At 34.5% G+C, this 22490-nt stretch overlaps 3 protein-coding genes across 4 annotated transcripts; 1 reads left to right on the forward strand and 2 right to left on the reverse strand.

Annotated features, from left to right (window-relative positions):
- The first annotated feature begins 1766 nt into the window (after positions 1 to 1766).
- On the forward strand, positions 1767 to 4183 carry LOC114412736. Its single transcript, XM_028376751.1, has 3 exons — positions 1767 to 1930; positions 2093 to 2293; positions 3634 to 4183. Exons 1-3 carry the CDS (start codon positions 1901 to 1903, stop codon positions 3892 to 3894), a joined length of 492 nt encoding a protein of 163 aa, XP_028232552.1. The 5' UTR covers positions 1767 to 1900; the 3' UTR covers positions 3895 to 4183.
- Positions 4184 to 4616: 433 nt separating this feature from the next.
- On the reverse strand, positions 4617 to 13305 carry LOC114412735 (IAA-alanine resistance protein 1-like). 2 transcript variants are annotated; one of them, XM_028376750.1, is made up of 11 exons: positions 12852 to 13304; positions 11563 to 11646; positions 11403 to 11452; positions 11162 to 11213; positions 9572 to 9685; positions 7590 to 7864; positions 7128 to 7277; positions 6932 to 7039; positions 5671 to 5772; positions 5155 to 5199; positions 4617 to 5072 (listed from the first exon to the last, which is right to left on the reverse strand). In XM_028376750.1, exons 1-11 carry the CDS (start codon positions 13171 to 13173, stop codon positions 4917 to 4919), a joined length of 1458 nt encoding a protein of 485 aa, XP_028232551.1. In that variant the 5' UTR covers positions 13174 to 13304; the 3' UTR covers positions 4617 to 4916. The 2 variants fall into 2 exon arrangements, 1 of the variants encoding a protein (XP_028232551.1); XR_003666821.1 differs by lacking the exon at positions 4617 to 5072 and adding an exon at positions 6355 to 6421 and having other exon boundaries at positions 12852 to 13305.
- A 4037-nt stretch (positions 13306 to 17342) lies between these two features.
- On the reverse strand, positions 17343 to 20342 carry LOC114412737 (protein SRG1-like). Its single transcript, XM_028376753.1, has 4 exons — positions 20036 to 20342; positions 19489 to 19739; positions 17967 to 18291; positions 17343 to 17828 (listed from the first exon to the last, which is right to left on the reverse strand). Exons 1-4 carry the CDS (start codon positions 20270 to 20272, stop codon positions 17562 to 17564), a joined length of 1080 nt encoding a protein of 359 aa, XP_028232554.1. The 5' UTR covers positions 20273 to 20342; the 3' UTR covers positions 17343 to 17561.
- Between the last annotated feature and the right edge of the window lie 2148 nt (positions 20343 to 22490).

Genomic DNA, 22490 nt, shown 5'->3' on the forward strand with positions numbered 1-22490 from the left:
ATCAAGAACACCCCATTAATCATTGAATAATATGAGACATGAGAAATATGTGACGCGCTATGTTGGCCAAAGTTAACAATTAATATATATATACAGGGAGAAAAATATTTTAGCAATAGTAATCAACATTTCATCTCAAAATTAAAAAAGAAAATCAACATTTTGTTATTTAAAATAATAAAATTAAAGGAGGCCAAACTAGTACCAGTTCGTATTAACTAAGATTATTTATATTTGCTCAATATGAAGTAACCAAGTTTTAAATACTAGCGTGGAAAAAATATGCAAAGAATATTCCTAAAATACACAAATCATTAAAGAAATATTTGCAACACATTCTATTGAACATTCTTCTTATTATTAACTAAAACTTATTTGAGATTACAAAAAATTGTAAAACTTACTTATTATTTAATGAGTGTCGCTCGTGATATTTTAGTTTCTAATAAATTATGTGTTGATAAACAACTACCTCAAAATAGAGAATTATTATATGATTTGGGACCATCCCAATCCTAGCTAATTTCTACGCGACACATAGGTAAATTTTATTAACTCTTTCTTATAAGTTGAAAATTGTCTTAACTATGGACATATTATGATCTGGGACTTCTTGTGAAAATGGAGTGAATAGATAAAAAAAGCAAATAGAAATAGAAATACAAAAGAAAGAAAATAAAAGATGTGGTAAAAAAAAAGAAATAAGAAGAAAATGAAGTGGAAGGAAATGAAAGAGTGGATGATGCTGTGATGCTCATTGCTAGCCTCTTTCAAAAAAAAAGAAGAAGAAGGAAATGAAAGAGAGAATGAAATGTATGGAAAATTTTATATATGGAAAATAAAGTTAGTACGTTAGAAGCTGCTGCAGATCTTCCCTACCAGATGCACCTTTGTCCTTGTAATTTATTCAGTGGCATCATACAACTTGAAATACATAACAAAATGGTTTTAACATCCTAAATTTACACCATCTTCATATGCACATACATATACTATGGAAAAGTATTATTAATGCGTGTATACATGTAAAATGTAGCTTTGATGTTGAAACTGTCACATGCTACGTACTACTTTACGAGTGTTACATCGAAATAAACGAACGGCTACACTTCAAAAGTGTGAAGACTAAAGTCATGGCAATGACGCGATATTTTTGCTTTCGGCTCTCGCTTTCTCTTTCTCCACACCTCATTTTCAAAGCTTAATTTGATTTTGCTCTTTACGACGGATATATGGGGTGTGCGTAACTTAGCAGCAGCAGCAAGCACAAAATTTGTTGGTTATTTCCTTCCTGCAAAATCCAAGTAAAGCAGAAAGTGTGTTCTGTGAAGAGAGAAAGAGAGAGAATCTAATATTTTTTTTAGATCACATATATTTTTTAATATAAACAATCATCTTGTTTGAGTCATATGAGATAAAAAAATTTCTTCAAATATTTAATATAACTATGCATTAAAATTCAAACCTGAAATCACTTTTTTATTTAAGATAAAACAACATGATTTGTGGTAACAACATTTTCAAGCAACTACACTGCTACCCTTCTTAAAAAGCAGCAAAGCAAGAAAAGAAAAGCCATGCCTCTGATTCGTCAAGAGACAAGCACCCATATAAAAATTAAAAACAAAAATAAAACAAAGAAAGCGAAAGGCTAAGATTTTAAAAGCAAGTAGCAAAATCCCAATGGGAATCTTTCTTCGTATTCAACTGTTCAAGGTGATCCCACATTGCACCTCTCTCTCTCATTCTATCTCTCTCATTCTGCTCTATTCCTCCTTTTTATGCTGTTTTTCTCTTTTGCCATCTTTTCCTCTCTTTCTCTCGCTCTCACAGACACAAACACACACAACAGACAGACAAACCAACATTTTCTCAGCTTCTGGCATGAGCTCATCTGTTCATGGGATTTTCATGCGGGGAGGATCATTTTGTAAGTGCTCTCAAACCCTTGTTTCTCTCTCCAACTCCTTCATTCATAAAATGGGTAATTGGAGAATGTGTTAACAGACAAGAATCTTTTGCTGTTTTTTCTTTCTTTTCTCTTCTTCTATATTGCACTATTGCTTATGCAAAACAATTTTACATATTTCAGGACGGAAAAGAGAGCGAGTTTCCCTTGATAGATGAGACTAGTGCAACACAACAACAAAACAGTATCATCATGGAAGTGCATCATCTTCAAGGGGTTGTTGTTGATAAAAGCACTGATTTCTTCCCAGTTGAACACCCTATGGAGCCACCAGATGAAGATCGTCCCGTGAAATGCCCAATGCCCGAGTCTTCGGTTATCAATGTAAGCACATATATGTTGTTTATCTTATCATATGATGTTTGCATGGTAAGGAAAAACAATTAATGCAGCTTCCTTTTTTTTATGTTTGTTTTACATATGCACATCTTGTCCATGATATATATATATATATATATATATATATATATATATATATATATATATATATATATGTGTGTGTGTGTGTGTGTGTGTTTTGATTGAGTCCTTTATATATTTATGCATTTTGTCCTCTACTTTTATTCTCGTAATCGTCTCTTGCTAGCAGAGGAACCGACATGTAAAGTTTCAGGAGGTTTACTTTTATATACCGTATAAATTAAAACACAAGAATTTGATATACTAAACATAAATTTCTTTTGGGCTGCATTATTTGAAAGACATATATACTGGACCTGGGGTACACCCTCCAGAGCTTCTCTTTCTAGCTTTGAATTGCAACATACAGATGTGGAGAATGACTTTTTAGGGTATAGTACATCGTAGAAAATCATTCAGAACATGAAGGAAGCTTTTGAAAGAAAAGAATTCTATATCAGTACTGTGCAGATATTTCTCATAATCTGTTTCTAATCTATCTAGGTGTTTGCTTTGAAGGAAAAAAGAATCTTGTATGTATACAGTCATAATGTATTTCTCAATATCTAGCTACAAGGTGTTCGTCAAGGTATTTGATTTTTATTAAATGATTCTCAATCCTTCTAAAACATCTTTTTTATTAATTCTCTTAAGACGATATTTAAACACAATTACTTTTTCATTTTATATTTTTTTTTTATAAAATATTAAAAATTAGTAAAAAGATATGCTGTATAGATACACCATTCACTCGATTTTATTTTCTGGATATCCATGTCAATTGTCAAACATTTAGATGTTGATTCTAGCTAGAGGGATATATTTTCCTACTTTATCCTCTCTTCTAATATCATTCAAGCCAGTATTAAATAGAAAAGAAAATACACTTAATATCTTAAAAATATAAAAAGGAAACATTTAATATTTTCCGCATTTAGTAAATTGATTTTATAAAAAGATTTAGAATTATTCTTTAAACAATATGTACAAAAAAAATGTACCATAAAACAATAAATAATTGAAGCTAATTAAATTAAATATAATCAGATCCTATGAATGTTGACAACTAGACAACTAGTTACTGGTTTGTCTGCATTTTTTTTTTATAAGGAAAATAAGAACCAGAGTTTTTCCCTCTTGATATTTAATTTCACTGGTTGTTTCATAGGCCCTCAGAAAACGTAGTGTAAGAGGAGTACTTCAATGCATTTTGAAGTTCACTCTGAAGTTCAGGGAAGAAACTGAAATCTACATGGCTTTTGCAGGATGAAAGGATGCATGAAAAGAGATTTGCAGAAAGCTCAAAGAAGAGAGTGGAGACAACCCGGGCCGTGGTGAATGGAGAAGGAACCACCACCACCATGGACTCAGAGCCTCCAGCTCGAGGAGTAAGAAAGCGGCATCACACACTCACACACGAAGGAGGAGACCTTGTGATGACTCCATTAATGAGAATGCCACCCTTACCATCCCAGAATATCACCATCTTTCAGGTGCTTCAGCAGTTGGACAAGTTCGAGTCTTAACAAAGAAATAAATTCCATCACAACATTCCATGTAACGAAGGATGCACTTTGGTTATAAGCTGAGTAAGCTTCAATAGAGCAAGACAAAAAGCATTGGAGCAGCAAGATCCCAAGTATTCATCATGTGTGGGTCGTCAAAAAATGTACCTCATGTTTTCTACTAAATCCAGATATTTCTATACTTCAGTGTTTGCAAATGTGCATATTATACAATTCATCGTGCAGAGGCATGTTGGATAAATACTTATTAAGGTAACATTTTGGAGAAATGCTAGCAAATTTTAATGAATGAAACCCTCACAATTTTTTAATGTCTAACAAATTTTAACCAATAATAAATAATGTAGTAGAAAGTGTTATATTGCTAGCATTTCTAAAAAATCTATGTCCCCAACTAGGCACGTCAATAATTGCATGTCAAAGGCTCTACAGCCTCTACTTAGAATTTCAAAACCTACTTACCTACGTTCCATCAAAATGTGTGGAGTGAGTTTCATGAGATCAACCGCCCTTGTCCAAATGTAGGCGTGCAGGCTCAATTTCCATTGAAAGAGAATAAAATAGAAAGACAGCAAAAACCCAAAACATAAAGACAACGGAAGAAAAAAGGTACAAAATCAATCAGACACAATCAGTGTCTTCATTTTACGTGCATCAGAAAGAGGAAACCATTTTGACTGCTATACAGCTCAAAAGAGAGAAAAATGTTACAAAATACAAAGTTTTGACAAAAAGAAAACGGCTTGTGCTAGGTTAGTATTAAAGACGAAAAGAAAAAACATGTACTGTACCAAGTTCACTCTGTTAGGGAGTAAGGAATCATTTGGTGTTAAAGCCTGACCATTCTGTTTGATCCATCATTTTCTATCAATTCCCCTTTCCCTACAAGCTTTTCTGGGTTCACCGTTTAGCATAAAGCAAAAATATAAAGAGAACATTTGTAAACTGGTTGGCATATTTTTGTGAAATAATTGGCAAATCAGGAATCAAGACATGCAAGTCCTAAAGAGACCACATTTCATTCATTCTACAAGGGAAATACCAAGGGCAACAGCCATGCCCATGGTCAGGGAGATTATTTGGACAACAGTATTTCTTAATGTTGTATTCCCACTGTTATTCATTTCTGCAAGTACTCCCGCTATTGCGATGTATATAAATCCACCTGCTGTAAATCCCTGTAAAAAAGGAGACAAATTATTGCTAAAATCAATCAACTTGCAATCAATCAGTATAAATTCGTTATGAAACATTCCTTACCTCAATCAAAGATGACTGTCCAGGATCCTTCCCCCACAGCAGAGCCTACACCAAAAACAGTGATTTTCTATTTCATTCCATGTTCATTCTTGGGCATAATAATAATAATAATGACGGGAAGCAAATCAAGAAAAGGGAATCTGGGACATTGAAATGTATCTAGATGCGATGCTCGTAATTATCCAAGTCCTAACACAATCTGGGACATTTAAAAAGATTTATAATAGTCCCATAAAAGTTTTGAAGTCGTCACTTTGTTACCGTATAGAAATCTAAGGTATAATGAATCTCTCTTTTCATTTTTAGCTCATTTTAATTTTTTACTTCAACTTTTAGCCTTTCAAAAAAAAGTTGATTACCCTTTATTTCTCCTGCACTCATTTACAACAATATTTGTTAACACATTATTGTCAATATTCACATTTTTTTTTTCAATGTTAATTGTGTGTAAAAGCCGTTTGTGGATCCACTAAACAGCTCACTCATTTGAAATATTGAACTGAAGACAACACTCACCAATGCAGTCCCCGCAAGTGCCACAAGTGCTGACAGAAAGTTGAAGAACAACGCTTTTGGTATGCTGAAACCAGATCTTATCAGAATGCCAAAATCACCGATCTGTATGTGGAAGAAACAAATAGCATAAAACTTTTGGTGGGACAAAAGTAAGATCTGAATCCAATAATACCGATGGAATGTACATGTCAACAATAAACAAAATCGAGACAGAAAAATCAGATAAAAAAGAAAGAACAAAATACTAAGCTGAAAACATTATAAAATGACAATAACAAAGCATGAAACCCAAAATAGCAGAAATATGATCACTTGCAGGAATTTTGATTCCTCAACTAGGAGATGATAGCACTGAATGTTCAACTTATATCCCTGAATGTGTCATTAAGGCAGGATACTTAGGATCTGACAACTTTCATGCCAGATTGATCAAGGTTCAAAGAGTCTCAAGGCTTCAGAGGACCTAGAATGTTTAACATTGCTTGAAAATGTACAAGATTCAAATAAACAACAGCTTAAAAGAATCATAACATGGACTTGGATCCATGGTATGGAATGTGCATGACAATGAACGGCTGGTCAACTATGACACAGACATATATATTTCGTATAAGTAACCAGATGAGTAGTGATAAATTTTTTAGTAAAGATAATATAATAGCTAACTGAAATCTGAATATACACCTGGAATGTACATCGATGAAGACATATGAGCATAAATGCCACCAGATGAAGTCTTTTTAGGAACCCTCTACAGGAGAAAGTATTAGCTGGGCAGTGAGAAAGAGATTGAGAGAAAATGTTTGGATCAAAGAACAGAAGGAATGTTCTTCATAGTATAACATTATTCATGAAGTTTCATAGTACCTTATGCTTGTAAAAAAATACACAACAATGAAGATTATAATGATAAATTTAATTCAGTGTCATCATGTGAATCATGTGTTTGGCTATTCTGACACCATAATTTGCAAGTTTTAACATATCCGTGCTAATTTTCTTATTAAAATCAAGTAATAAAAAGATCAAACCACTTTATGAACTTTAACTAAATAAATTAGGCAATAAGAAAAATAAACATCACATTAGCAAAGATACATATTTGCTTCACTTTGTCAAATTAAACAAACAAACTTTTCAGGCCTTCAGGAAATTGTTTGTTACAGATTAAGTTATGCCTAAAAATGGGATGAAAATGTTCTGCAGATTGGCATAATACTTATGTAAGTGAACATATGATAGAATAAAGATGAATTTGAACCTCTTGAGGAAGCTCATGTGCAAGCAAAAACAGAGTTCTAGACCAGCCACCAACAGATCCATAAAGCAAGAATGCACTTCCTAAAGCCATTCCATCAGTGAAGTTATGCTGCAATATTAATATATTTTGCATGAATACATCGAAAACTTTCCTTCATTACAATTTACAACCAATAAAAGGTCAAAATATAACTTACCACTCCGTCAGAGAAAAGATTGAGATAACCAAACACAAGACTTGTTGGTGATATAACTGGTTCCTTAACATTTGAAGATTTTACATTATATGTGGCGCTATCTACAGTATTAGTGTCCGGATCACCTTTGGTCACATTGCTTCCAATTCTCTGTGATACAAGTATTTCATTTGTCAGATAATTTTTTCTCATCCCCTCCAATATTCCATTCAAACTAAATGTCTAATAGAGCATTATACAACATGCGTAACCATCCTATTCCAGCTGTTCAGGTTTTGCATATATTATTATCCTATTAGTAATTGCATTCCCAGCACAACTGCTCAAACATCTGAAGGCTAAATGACAATGTCTACTGATAAAAGTCACGGCATATGTGTGACATCAACAATGGTTCGAACCAAACCAAATGGTGCATTCCAACCTTAGTCAGCTGAAGTGACATACCAGTGCTCATCTTACCTTTCTGAGTGAGGTTTCAGATTGAGATGGATTATCTCCCTTCAAGGAGTCACATGACACTTGATCATCTTCTTTTATCTCATCTATCAATCTCTCTTCTTTTGCATTATTAGATTCTGACTGCAAGTTGGCACTAGAACTGTTATCACCTTTCAATTTTTTCTTGCTATTGTGGTTATGGTGGTGGTGTCCATGCGTCCATGAATTAGCTCCTCCTGAGTTTTCTTCAACATACCTCACTAACTTCTCCACAAGAAGAAAGAGCACAATTCCAGCTGCAAGAATCATAAAACGTTGTAACAAAAAGTGGTTCTAAGAGAACCCACCTGCATAGTCCTACTTTCTGAAGACTACAAATGACTAGAGAAATATAGAGATGAAAGAAAATTGAGACAACGAAGGAAGAGATCAATCACAGCTACAAGCATGGCTTTAAGAAGAAAATTCAACCTCAAATTCCCTGTCCCCACCTTTTTTTCTCACTGCTATGAAAGTGGTTTGTCATGATGGTGTCATACAAAAAACAACAAAAATAGCCTTATCCTACTATGTATGGTTGGCTACATAGATTACATGATGCCATTGGACTCAATAAGTGACTAGATGTTCTCCTTGCTTCTTAAAACAAGTGTTCATAATTGTGAAATCATACATCATTCACAAATCAAGAATAAACTGTCCTTCCTCGATTAGATATCCAAAACCACTATAAGATATGGGAATTGTTTTATCTCACTACCAACATGTCCATTTAAATTCCCACCTACAAAATTCTTTTTCTCGTGGAAAGCCTTGAACCAAACCCTCCAATTCTTCCCAAAACTTTTCTTTCAAAAGTGCTTTTGATTCACCTTGTGGTGCATAAACACTAATTATATTGATAGTCTCCCATGCAACCAATTAATTTTAAAGATAAACTTATGTCCCTAATCCTTTTTACATCCACCACACTTTCCTTCTTATCCTTGTCCACAATAATACTCAAGTATCAAAGTTTAAATCTTATAGTGTCTAGCTCCTTAGCTTTTTCTCCATGAGAAAAGTTAGAGGAAAGATTGAAAGAATTATATGAGCATTATTGTGGACAAGGATTGGAAGGAAAGTGTGGTGGATGTAAAAAGGATTAGGGACATAAATTTATCTTTAAAATTAATTGGTTGCACGGGAGACTATCAATATAATTAGTGCTTATGCACCACAAGGTGGATCAAAAGCACTTTTGAAAAAAAAAGTTTTGGGAAGATTTGGAGGGTTCGGTTCAAGGCTTTCCTCTAATTTTAAAGATAAACTTATGTCCCTAATCCTTTTTACATCCACCACAGTTTCCTTCCAATTCTTGTCCACAATAATACTCATGTAATATTTTCAATCTTTCCTCTAACTTTCCTCATGTAACAAAGTTTAAATCTTATAGTGCTAGCTCAGCTTTTTCTCCAGCCCATTTAGTTTCTTGAAGACACACGATATTAATCCTGTTACGAATCATGGTGCCCACCAACTCCAAATACTTACTTGTCATAGTACCAATATTTCAAGTACCAAACCTAATAAGGCACTCTTGGACTCATATTGTTGCCCATATTGCTATAGAAAAATGTGAAGACCCTTGCACATTTAACATAATCCAAGCACGACGCAACAACTCTAGCTCATTAAACAGTGTACTCAAGAAATACAACCTATTAATTCTAAATATAAATCTAGAAATAGCACACAATCCATCATGAGCGATCCATGTTTGGGATTTCAACAAGTTTTACATTGGTTGTTGAGAGCCTAACACAACTTTCCTTTCAAAAGACCATAATAAACTTCCTTTCACCCGGGCCAAACTTCTTAATTATCTGAATGCAAATAAGAAAAAATATAAACTCATTCCATGCAATTAATAAGTGGAAGTAAGTGAAGTCAATAATTTAAAATATCCTTGCAGGTGAATAATCAACATGATCAGTAAGAACATCAAGCATATCACTACTAACCAAGGATGGATATTCCTATAGAAAGATCGGCTAAAGAATGTGAATGACCATGTCCAGAACTAGCATGATGGTCATGATCTCCATGGTCACCATGAGAATGAGAGTGTTCTCCACCTACAGTAAAAGAGAATCATATTATGTCACAAAATAACAATTTTTTTAGAAAACAAAATATTATCAGAAAGAAAAAGGGACATAAGAACTAGGGAAAGGATAACATATCCCTCTTAACGAAATAGGGGGAAAAAAACAAGATGGAAATTGAAATGAATCAACTCAATCAAGAACACAGCAAGTTTGGGCAGTCTCTCTGCAAATCATAAAGTAAAGTACATAATAAATTATGGACTAGAGTAAACAGAATCCAGTACAATATATCCTTGATCCTTTTCTACCAAAACATTTAAAATGGAGCATGAGAAAGTTCTCTAAATTGAAACAAACACCTAATACTCATCAAACAATTTTTACTCCCAATAAATGAAATAACAAAATAAATAAACACACCAAAAAAATCTTTTCCAAAGGAAAACAACTGCCTGATATTGTAAAAGTAAAACGCTCACTCTTAACTTCATCTGGCCAAAACACAAATATCAGTATAAAGAGCAGTACAGGACCTACGAATCTGTATGTCATCACATCCTACAAGGTATATAGCTCTCTAGATCAAAGAGTTGACCTTAGTGTAAGACCCCAAAACCCAAAATAAATAAAATGTATATGAGGAAGAGGAAGAGGAAGAGGTGTGATGTACAGGATCATACCAGGGGAGAGAGAATGAGAGTAAGATTCCACTTAGTAGGGAGGGGATTGGGGTGTGTGGATTGGATGCAAGGGGTATAAGCTTCGGAAGTGTGAACTGAGAGAGACTAGGAACTCTTGAATTGCCTAGAACCAGGTATCTCTTCGATACAGGCTTGATACTTGATAGTAATACATGACAGTTTCTTCTCTATTTCTCTTAGCTCTTTCTGGTACCTAACAGTAGATTTCCAAATTTGTGGGTCAAGGAGAAAATTTTTTCAATTAAGAAAGTGGGTAACAAAGAGACAATAGGAATTACAGGAAGAATCAATATCCTAAAATCTCCAATCTTTCATTTGAAAAAAGAAAAAAGAATCAAGTAAAATAAGGAGGGGCTCTAGTACAAAATTCTTAAACTAGTCACTATAGAATTATAGAATTATAGAACAGTATACATACATATGTAAATATATATAACCAGTACCACACTTTTAGTCTTTCTATCACACTAGTCACTATCACTTCATGCATGTTTCCTTCAAGAGCTGATAAACAAATTTCAGATTTTTTACATTTTCAAAGCATTAGCAATCAAACTAACACAACCATTAATACTCTAATGTTGAGAATGACAACAGTAAAAAGAAAAGCCAGAGAGATACACATGAAGAATATAAGAAAGAGAAAAGGAGATCAGAGAAAGAGGAAAAGAGACACATAATTTCCTCCAATGATATCAAATAATGGAAAACTAGCAATTACAACAATTCAACTGAACTTTATACAAAATCAATCAACAAAGGCATCAACTGTACTGAAGACAGGTTATGATGCTTTCCATACCAAAAGCATGTGGTAATTGGTGAAGAAATGCATCCCCCAACATAGCTCCTGCCTGCAAAAGGCATGATCAATGAGAATGAAATGAAGCAAAAAAAGTTAACCAGAAATAAAAGAACATATTTAATCAAGCTATTGACAGGGAAATAAGGAAGAATAATACCCAAAATTACCAGAAAGAAAAGCAATAAAAAGAGAATTCAAGATAAATGAAACCAAAGAAAGTAGGTGGATGAAACCTGACCCCAAATAAAGCCAACGAATCAACAACAGCCTTTGATGGTTTCCCTTGTACTGAAATTGGTGAATAAACCAGAGTATTCAGTTTTGTATACGGTAGATAAGCCTTTCCTATTGAGAAATAAATAATTTGTATTGTACAAAATGACAAAAAAATTACTTACCAAAAATTACAGGCAGGATAATCAGACAAACAAGAGAAGCCATGCTCACCAGAAATGAACAGCCCAATGCATTCAACCAAAGGCCTAAAATAAAAACAAATGATCTATATAAACATCAAAACTGAAACAATCTGTAAATTTGAGCTTCCAGAAAGCTAGAGTAGCATTAACAGCACACATCTTAGGCTATCATTGTCCATTTTTTTAATCCAAAAATATAAATGTTATAAGGGAATTGCATTGCTCTGGTGCAGCGGTAAAGTTGTGCCTTGGTGACTTGTTGGTCATGGGTTCGAATCCGGAAACAGCCTCTTTGCATATGCAAGGGTAAGGCTGCGTACAACATCCCTCCCCCATACCTTCGCATAACGAAGAGCCTCCGGGCAATGGGGTACGAAGTTTTTTATAAATGTTATAAGGGAATTGCATTCTATTAGAAATGTCCGAAGAAGAAGAAGAAGAAGAAGAAGAAGAAGAAGAAGAAGAAGAAGAAGAAGAAGAAGAAGAAGACATTTAAAAGATAATCTTAATCTCCAAATAAAAAAGTAATAGTTTCCAAATGTCATTATGAATGGAACTTTTGATTTCTTGTTACTAAGATGAAAAGTCTACTTAAAGGAGAATGCTTTTAATGGAAAGAAAGCTGTGCAAGCTTAATGGATGAGAAGAGCATTCAACTTGAATAAGTATTGAAGATTCAAGTTGAATTACTCCAATTGAACCTCTGTCGGGCAAGGAAAACCGTGAGCATGATCTTCTAAACAGGACTCAGTTAAACAAACAGAGTTTTCCACATCCTGGAGATAAGCTAGCAGTCCCTCATCCTACCAAGTGACATCTCACACTCAGTCCATCAATCCTCAATACAAGAATTGCCTCCAATCCATATTTTTCTATCTGATTAGCACCTCAGCCCACACTATACAACATAGGGAAATAGCTACGGTGAAGTAAATTAATTAGGTGACTTTTATACATCTTATGTTACTTACCTAGTACATTTGTGGAAATCCCTATCACCCCCATTTTTACATTATAAATTGCACGAAACACAGGCTTCGTAGCAATCTAAATCAGTCTATAAACCCTAGCGACACTTTGCACATAAACCCTACATCAGCTAGGACCACAATCACATCGCCCCTCAAAGCTTCTATAAATAGATTCTAATTCCATACAAAATTTGGTAATCAAACCATCACTGACCTAATTCCCACGAGCTGCATTTGAAATTAAGAATGTTAAAATTGACACAACATTAAGGAGTGAGAGAAAATGGATGAAAATACCTAAACCGGAGAGTTCTGCAGCCTCGATACCGTGATCATGGTGATGGTGATGGGGCAAACCGAAGCCATAGAGTTTCATATCCTCCTCCTCCGCTAACTCTTCGGGAAGAAGCTTCGACCTACCATCAATCTTGTCATGGTGATGGTCATGCGCATGGCCATGGAGATGGTCATCTCCACAGTGATGATGGGCATCGGATGCACAGAAACCAGAATGGGAATGAGAATGACCCTGATGCTGATGCGCTATTCCCAGATCCAAACACAAAAAGAGGAGAAGCAAAAATGCTAATTGCACACTCTTTTTTCTACCCAATGCCATGGAATTGAAAAATAGAGAGAGATTGAAGAGTGTTAGTGTTAAGAGCGTGAGTTGCAAGTGCCTTCGATGGAGAAGTAGCAAACAATTACTAAGAAGAGGATGATAATGCCGACTATGATTCCCAATGTTATAACATCCATATTTAGCTAAGCTTATTAGTGTACTAACACTCCAACATTTCTTTTTTATTTTTTTATTTTTTTCCATAATTGCACGCACTATATTCGCTTTTTTTTTTTTTTTTTGTTAATCTAATCCGATCAAAATATGCATAGCTCTTCAGACAAATTAATTACGGCTAGATCTGGGACCGTTAGTTAATGCAAAAATATTTTTGGTTCATACAGAAAAAGGGGAAATACGCATATGTTATACTACTTTTATAAAAAATTCCTTGAATTAAAATTATTTAAAATGTTTGTTGTTTACTTAACACGTTGGTTAAGAAATTAAACAAAAAAAATATTATTATAGAGATAATCAGATAACATAAAAAATCATAAAAATATAATTTTACATATTTTAATATTTTTTTAATTCATTAATCAATGTGCTCAGAGCACCAGTATTATTTTAAATTTGATCTTTTCACATTTATGTGTTTTGAAAGAGTGAATTATGAATTTCATTTGAAAATGATAATAATAATTTAATGTGATTTGACTTTTGAGAGAACAGTAATAAGAAGGTTGGGAGAGAACACATCTAGGAGAGAGAAAAAATGCACTTTATTTTGGTCCCAAAAATAAATGCTCTAATTTCTACTTTAATTTTAGGTGATTGGTTGGAAAAAAACAGCTTCCCAAGAATCTAGAAGTCGCAATTTAGGACATTTGATTTTTCTCTCTCACTTGGGACATGATCACTCTTATTGGTGACATGATCGCTCTTGCTTTGAGGATCAAATGTGTTTTTTTTATTGCTCTTAAAATGATTGAGCAAGGAATCTTCCAACAAAAGATATGGGAGGGTTGGTGTGGATAATCACAAGGAAGTGCAAATGATATGTGGAACAAGATGTCCCAAGAGATTATTAAAGTGGCTAAAGAGACGTTGGGTGAATCTAGAGGTTTTGGACCTAGGGGTAAAGAATCGTGGTGGTGGAATGAAAATGTTCAGAGCAAAGTTAGAGTAAAAAAGGAGTGTTTCAAGGAGTGGTCTAGGTGTAGAAATTCTGAAACTTGGGATAAGTATAAGATAGCTAGAAATGAAACCAAAAAGGCGGTGAGTGAGGCAAGAGCCCAAGCTTTTGACGGACTATACCAAGCTCTAGGAACCAGGGACGGAGAGAGATCTATATATAGGCTTGCTAAGGGTAGAGAGAGGAAGACTAGAGATTTGGATCAAGTAAAGTGTGTTAAGGATGAAGAAGGCAAAGTCTTAGTGCATGAAAAAGATATCAAGGAAAGGTGGAAGGCGTATTTCCACAACTTATTTAATGATGGATATGGATATGACTCTAGCAGTCTAGACACAAGAGAAGAGGACCGGAACTATAAGTACTATCGTCGGATTCAGAAACAGGAAGTAAAGGAAGCGTTGAAAAGAATGAGTAATGGTAAGGCGGTGGGGCCAGACAGCATACCTATTGAAGTGTGGAAAACTCTTGGAGATAGAGGTCTTGAGTGGCTCACCGAACTCTTTAACGAAATTATGAGGTCAAAACGCATGCCGGAGGAATGGAGGAGAAGCACGTTAGTGCCAATCTATAAGAATAAGGGGGATATACAAAATTGTGCAAATTATAGGGGAATCAAGCTCATGAGTCATACCATGAAATTATGGGAAAGAGTGATCGAACGGAGATTAAGAAAGGAGACTCAAGTTACTGAGAATCAATTTGGTTTCATGCCGGGAAGGTCGACCATGGAAGCGATTTATTTATTACGGCGGGTGATGGAGCAATATCGCATGGCCCAACAAGACTTGCACTTGATTTTTATTGACTTGGAGAAAGCGTATGATAGAGTGCCTAGAGAGATTTTGTGGAAAGCTCTAGAGAAGAAAGGGGTTAGGGTTGCATATATTCGAGCTATCCAAGATATGTATGATAGGGTATCGACTAGTGTTAGGACACAGGGTGGAGAGTCAGACGATTTTCCCATCACAATTGGTTTACATCAAGGGTCAACCCTTAGCCCCTACCTTTTTACCTTAATTCTGGATGTCCTCACGGAACAAATCCAAGAGATAGCGCCGAGATGCATGCTTTTTGCAGATGACATAGTCCTCCTTGGAGAGTCGAGGGAGGAGTTGAATGAGAGGTTGGAAACTTGGAGACGAGCTCTAGAAACACATGGCTTTCGCCTAAGCAGAAGCAAATCGGAGTATATGGAATGTAAGTTCAACAAAAGAAGGAGGGTTTCTAACTCAGAGGTGAAAATAGGAGACCATATTATCCCTCAAGTCACACGGTTTAAATATCTTGGGTCTGTAATACAGGATGATGGGGAAATTGAAGGGGATGTGAATCATCGCATTCAAGCAGGATGGATGAAATGGAGAAAAGCATCGGGGGTGTTATGTGATGCAAAGGTACCGATCAAGCTAAAGGGAAAGTTTTATCGGACTGCGGTAAGACCGGCGATTTTGTACGGAACAGAATGTTGGGCGGTCAAGAGCCAACATGAGAATAAAGTAGGTGTAGCGGAGATGAGGATGTTGCGGTGGATGTGTGGTAAGACTCGACAGGATAAAATTAGAAACGAAGCTATTAGAGAGAGGGTTGGAGTAGCGCCTATTGTAGAGAAGATGGTGGAAAATAGACTTAGGTGGTTTGGGCATGTCGAGAGAAGACCGGTAGACTCTGTAGTGAGGAGAGTAGACCAGATGGAGAGAAGACAAACAATTCAAGGCAGAGGAAGACCCAAAAAGACTATAACTGCAAGTATGGTGCTCGAAATTAATGGTTTGGATAGAAGTATGGTGCTTGATAGAACATTATGGCGGAAGTTGATCCATGTAGCCGACCCCACCTAGTGGGATAAGGCGTTGTTGTTGTTGTTGTTGTTGTTGTTAAAATGATTGAGCATGGGGTTGGCACAGAACCTACAACTGCAAGTGCATAAAAGTAGTTCATAAAAAAATAAAATAAAAATCAGTATGCAGAAATGAAAAGAGATTCAACTATCAACAAAAAATCCAGATTGATTCACTATGCATAAATGAATAAGATGCATTAATTTGAAATTGGTGCACTTGACAGTATGCATCAATGAAGTAGTCATTTGATATTGCCGAAAATAACTGCTGCATCATTTCCAGATAATCAATTAACCTAATTCCCAGATAAAATGACTTGATACATTCGAGCTATATTTGAAATTAAATTGCATAAGAAATGCTATTTGAATTGGTCAAGTAATTGATCTAGGTATCTTATTAGACTGGTTGTGCATGTGAAATAGTATGAACTAGTCTTTATTAGATCTGAATAAGTAGATATCAGTTTTCATGATTGAACCGGTTGTAAAAGATATTTAATATAAATGCCATAGTTGAGAATTGAGCTTGAGACTAGTTGATTATATAGTTGTACTAATTTATGTGAGAGATTCTACCAATTCAACCAATAGCTCATTGGATGAATCAGTGACTCAGTAATTCAATACTTCCACGGAGTCAATGACTTTTTCAATTGTTTTGAAAAAATCCATGCCATCCAACAGATATAAAATCTACTATCGTTAAGGTATGCATCATTCATTTCTGTTGCTTCTTAAATTACTCACTCACTTGAGCGTTAGAAGTATTGTTAGAGATGACTATCACTGCCGCTCTAGAGATACACGCACGCAGTTACCATTATGATTTTTTTTTACTTAAACAGTTGGTTAAAATATGAGTGAAAATGTATATGCCATCATCTAGTGGTTAGTGGTCAGTGCTATATATAACAATAAGTTCAATTACGGTATAGTATAATGTCTTATAATCGTATATATTGTACGTGGATATGAATGGTATAAAACCTTTTTGTTATTCATATGAATCCATAACAGTTATTATTTGATAGTTTACAATAACTCTGCATTATATTATGAGTCCCATATTAAGAAAAATAAACTATAAGTCTTTAGCTTCTCCTATCTAATGGATTAGTTTTTTAATTGGGTTCTTTACTTGTGTTTAAGTCTTAACACATCATGTTTAACCAACTAAATTAGATCTTTTATTGGTGGATGGTATAATATCTTATTCATGCAGTGGTTAAAAAAATCCTTATTTATTATGTACAAAACAAACACCGAAAAATGAAAAGAAACTACGAGGAAGCACATGCGTAACTTAAAATAACAAAAAAAAATAAAAAACAACTGAAGTCCCCAGCAACGTCAAATTCGTATACAGAAGCTTTAGTACCATTCATATTTAGGGTCACAGCAATGTCAAGAGCTGTTCTCATCTTCATTTTGGATCTTCATGCTGTCAAGATATGATCTCCCACGGAGTTCTCTTGAGAGGTATCCCCTGTAGTATTCGGGTACACTAATTGTTTTGAATACTGCTGGTGTTGTTGGAGTAACAAGGCTTGGTGCTGGACCTAATTTTACTTCCATGCCAGGGTTGTAAAATGTAGCTATGGAAAGCCTTTCCTTTTCTAAGTTCACTGTTGCTCGATGTTCGATGCTTCGATAAATTCCATTTGTCATTATCTACCCAATTGGTTGTTAAGGTAAAGGACCAAACATGTTTGCAAAAATTAAATTGAAAATGTTAGACAATTAATCATTGTATATTAAAAAAAAAAAAGTTGATCTAGCTTGTTAATACTTAATAGTATGATTAATTACCTCCATCATATCTCCAAGGTTAACGATGAAAGCATTGGGGAGGGGTTTAATAGGAATCCATGATCCATCTATTTTAATTTGAAGACCTTCCACTTCATTGAGTTGGAGAAGGATAGTGAGGCTTCCACCATCAGTATGGGGATTGAGTCCCATCACAAGCTCTGGTTGGGGACATGGAGGATAGTAATTCATCCTCATTGATTGAACCCCTTCACCAAATAACTCTCTAATTTCCTTGGAGTCCACATTAAGGGCATTTGCCATAAGTTCAACGATTTGGATCGCAAGTTTTTTTAATCCGGCAGAATATGTCTCTAAATCATCTCTGCCACCAAATGAAGATTTCGTAACACCCACAAAAAAAAAATGTTTTGGGTAGTAAAATACAATGTCAATATGCAATATACTATACAGGTGCTACGTTTTTTTTTTTTTTTTTTTTAAGTCAAATTTAGTTTGCCACTAGTTTGTGGTTTGGGCGATACCACTTATGCATTATATATAGTGTTGACTTCTTTTAAAAAATGTAGTGTTCACTTTGTCACTTTGTCAATGTACTTATTTATATAATAATAATAATAATAATAATAATAATAATAATAATAATAATAATAATTATTATTATTATTATTATTATTATTATTATATTTATAATCCATTAAATAATTAGGTCCACCCATCGAGACAAGTTTAATTTGTAAACATCAAGGCATCAAGAGTCCTGACATATTCCATAAATTAATTTTTTTAAGGTAGTTGATTTTCAGGGAGAAAATTGTTTGGAAGGAGATCGAATAAAGAAAGTTCTAAATAAATATAGTTTTACAAAGAACAACAATTGCTACCAAAATTAATAAGGATAAACGGGAGTTTTGCACAATATTTTTTTATCAGACAGAGAAAGATAGAAAGAAAAAAAAAGGAAAAAAAATTAGATGAGATAAGAAATGTGAGAGAAAAAATAAAAAATATTATGCAAATTGTATTATTCAATTAACTTGAAAGCGACACAAAGTTATAATATAACGCAAATGGAATCAAAGTGAAGTGTTTCCAACCATACAAGAAGACGAATATATCAACTTGAATGTTGTTATCCACATCCTTATTTTTAGCGCCAAAATATCTTTAATTAATATTTGTTGGATTACATAATTTTATTATTATTATTTTCACATTTTAAAAAATATTAAACTATTAAATTTTTTTAACGTGCCAAGATTCTTCCTCTCAAATCTAACGTTTATCTAAGGTGAAGGGAAAATTAGGACTTGTGCAAGGACAGAATAAAAGTTTTCGATCGGAATTCAAGCTGAACTTCATTTCTTGATTGATTGGAGAATGGAGATATAATATCATTATAATATAAACACATTATAATTCTATATCCTTATTAATGACTGTTTTTCTTGTAAGTTACTGCTGGTTTATCATATTAATTTTCAAAGTTAAAATGGAACACATAGAAAAGCAGAAAGCATATATATAATAATCGATCAACAAAAGAGAGAAAGAGTGGAACCTGAATGGTAAGGGGATGTTGGGGAATAAGTAGGGTTTCCTTATATGTGGTGGCAAAGTGAGCATGAAAAACATATCTGCCCACTCTAATTTCTGCTCCTCGGAGACCACAAAGGCCTGACCATATCCCTCCACACCTTCTCCTTCTCTCTGCCCTAACTTTTTCTTCTCTTCGATTGGAAGATTGAAGAAATCTTGAGCACCTCTCTTCACTTTTTCCACCAATGAAGTGCTCACTCCATGATTTATCAGCTGCAAATTAATCGTTGATTGATGAATCATTCACTTCATACTTAAAATGCATATTGTGTTTTATCAATAAAAGGCGTTTGTTTATATGCAACATGCATTCAGGACTTTTATATATTAATAATTGATACTCCTAGCTATGAAATATGACTAATATGTAAAATTAAACCAATTCACTAGGATCAAACTAGTGGTGACTGGTGAGAGTTTTGGATAGTTTGTACAAGATTTTAGGTTTTAATTGCTATAGTACGTTGTACAGAAACAACAACAACAACAACAAAAAAGTCGATGGCAACCTGAAAAAATCCCCATTCTTTGCAGGCATAGTGCAGCTTTTCCAACTCAGGTTCCTTGAGATCTTGTGACAACAATTTGCTTAGGTCAATGACAGGAACTTGGGGTAAAGGTGTAGTAGTGGCTGATAATAATATTGGGCGCTCATGAAGTGGACGAACATAACGCTCTGGAACCCTCGTCAAGGCATCCTTTGCAATTTCTTGGACAAAGGGCACTGTAAGAGATGTTGGTTCCATAGCTTCAACTGAGCATACACTATACTGTACACAGCTGGTGGAATCAATATAGGATACTAATTAATGTGTGTGTGTGTGTATATATATATATATATATATATATATATATATATATATATATATATATATATATAAAAGCTTAATTACAATATTATACTAGAATAGGTCTAGGATCCCACGCCAACACCACTTTACCTCTGTCAGTGGTATATATGATACGTTTAAGATAAATGGCACACTCGTGAATGGCAAACCTAGGAATTTCACACTAGAGACTAATTTCGTAATTTTCGTGCTTAATTTTATAATGTTTAAGCAGGCCAAATATTAATCTAGAATCTAAAGAAGCGTGCCGGCATGTTCCCTATATGTTTGTCGTTGTTCACTTCTCAACTATTTCAGAATTTAGCTTTTAATTCTTGTAAAAAAAAGTTTCCTAATTATAGTTTTTCATTTATTTTTATCAGCATTTTTTTATAATCAATTATAATTAGAATTAATTTTTGTTTGAAATGAAATCAAAGAAATTACTATATGAAACATTATTAAAACAATTATTTTATACGACATACATTTTAATTCTAAGATAATTATGCAAAATCATCTTAAAATCACACTATGATAATTTGATAAATACAAAATTGTTTAACAAAGATGATTTTATATTGTCTTAGAATCAACTGTACTGCAACATACTTTCACAAAAATCGTTTTAGAATGATTGAAAACCGTCTTAGTACTTTTATTTTTAAACTCTCACTTTTATTTTTAAACTCTCTGTGTCCCTCTCCTCTTGTTTCTCACTCTCTAATTCTGTCGTGTCTCACCCTCCCTCTCACTCTCCACCGCCAACACCAGCGCCACTGCCACCGCCTCAGGTTCAACCTCAACCTCAGCCTCAGCAAGAACAACAACCATAATAGCAGACACAACAAGGGATGGTTCCATCACAGGCGTCGTCGTTGTTTCAGATACTGTCTTTGTCTGTGCCGTTGGGGTGTTTGAATTCGTAGCTGGCATCATATCTTCTGTTGTTGTCGAGGCTTCTATTTTCCCCAACTTCTTGTTAGTTAGGGTTTCCACAGCTTCCGCTTTCGCCCACTGTGCCGCTTCCGCTGTCTGAGACATCTGAATTTGCTAGGAGATGGGTTCCATTGTGTAAGAAATACAATATTGAGCCCCAGGCACCGGAATGGTACTTTGGTCAGAAGATGGGCTATCTGAAAAATAAAGTATATCCAGCATTTGTAAGGGAAAGGAGAGCAACGAAGGTGTCAACTTTTTCTTTTTAAGTAATTTACTTCTTGTGCTAAAAGATGCAACCATTTGACTCCGCTAATGGTCTTTTTCATTTTGGCTGTTATAGAGGGATTATGAAGAATTTAAGGTGAGGATTAACAGTTTGGTGGCAACAACACAAAAGGTTCCTGAGGATGGATGGACCATGCAAGATGGGACTCCTTGGTCTGGAAATAATGTGAGGGATCATCCTAGCATGATTCAGGTAAGAAGATATATCAGTTTAACAAACATAAAAAATAGTGTTTGCATATGATGTTGTTGGGCATCTCATGGATGATTTGGAAAACCTTTTTCCCTTTATTTTGTTTTCTAGTTGATTTTTGTAGCAATAGCGGTTTTAACTTGGCAAAAGTCACATTCTCATAATTTTGATTTTGATGATATTCTCTATGTTGACGGTATATCCCAAGATTTATAAAAAGCGAAAGACATATTTACCTAAAGGAGCCCGAAGAGATGCTTTGTTGGCTACTAGATTTCCAGCATAGTTGTCGTAATCTATTAATCTTTGTGTTTTTATTTTCTTGCTCTTAAAATTCTCGCCTTGCTTCAAAATACAGGGTAATAGCATAACAACCAGATTGGATTTTTTTTTTGTCCTTGTTAATGTTATCTTGTTGTGAGATTTTCTTTTGAGAACATGGTTTAACATTGTTGTCATAAAACAGGAACGGTATTAAACAATGGAAGAATTCATGGCAAGATGGAGTTTTGGGAACCAACTGCCCCATTCCTCCAAACTCAAATTACACATACAAGTTTCAGGCCAAGGATCAGATTGGTACATATACATACTTTCCATCAACTCAACTGCATAAAGCAGCTGGAGGGTTTAGAGCACTCAATGTTTATCACAGATCTGTCATCCCAATCCCTTATCCAAACCCTGATGGAGATTTTACTTTACTCGTTGGTG

This window comes from Glycine soja, chromosome 5 (genome assembly GCF_004193775.1).
Source record: "Glycine soja cultivar W05 chromosome 5, ASM419377v2, whole genome shotgun sequence".
In the NCBI taxonomy this organism is placed as follows: Eukaryota; Viridiplantae; Streptophyta; class Magnoliopsida; order Fabales; family Fabaceae; genus Glycine; species Glycine soja.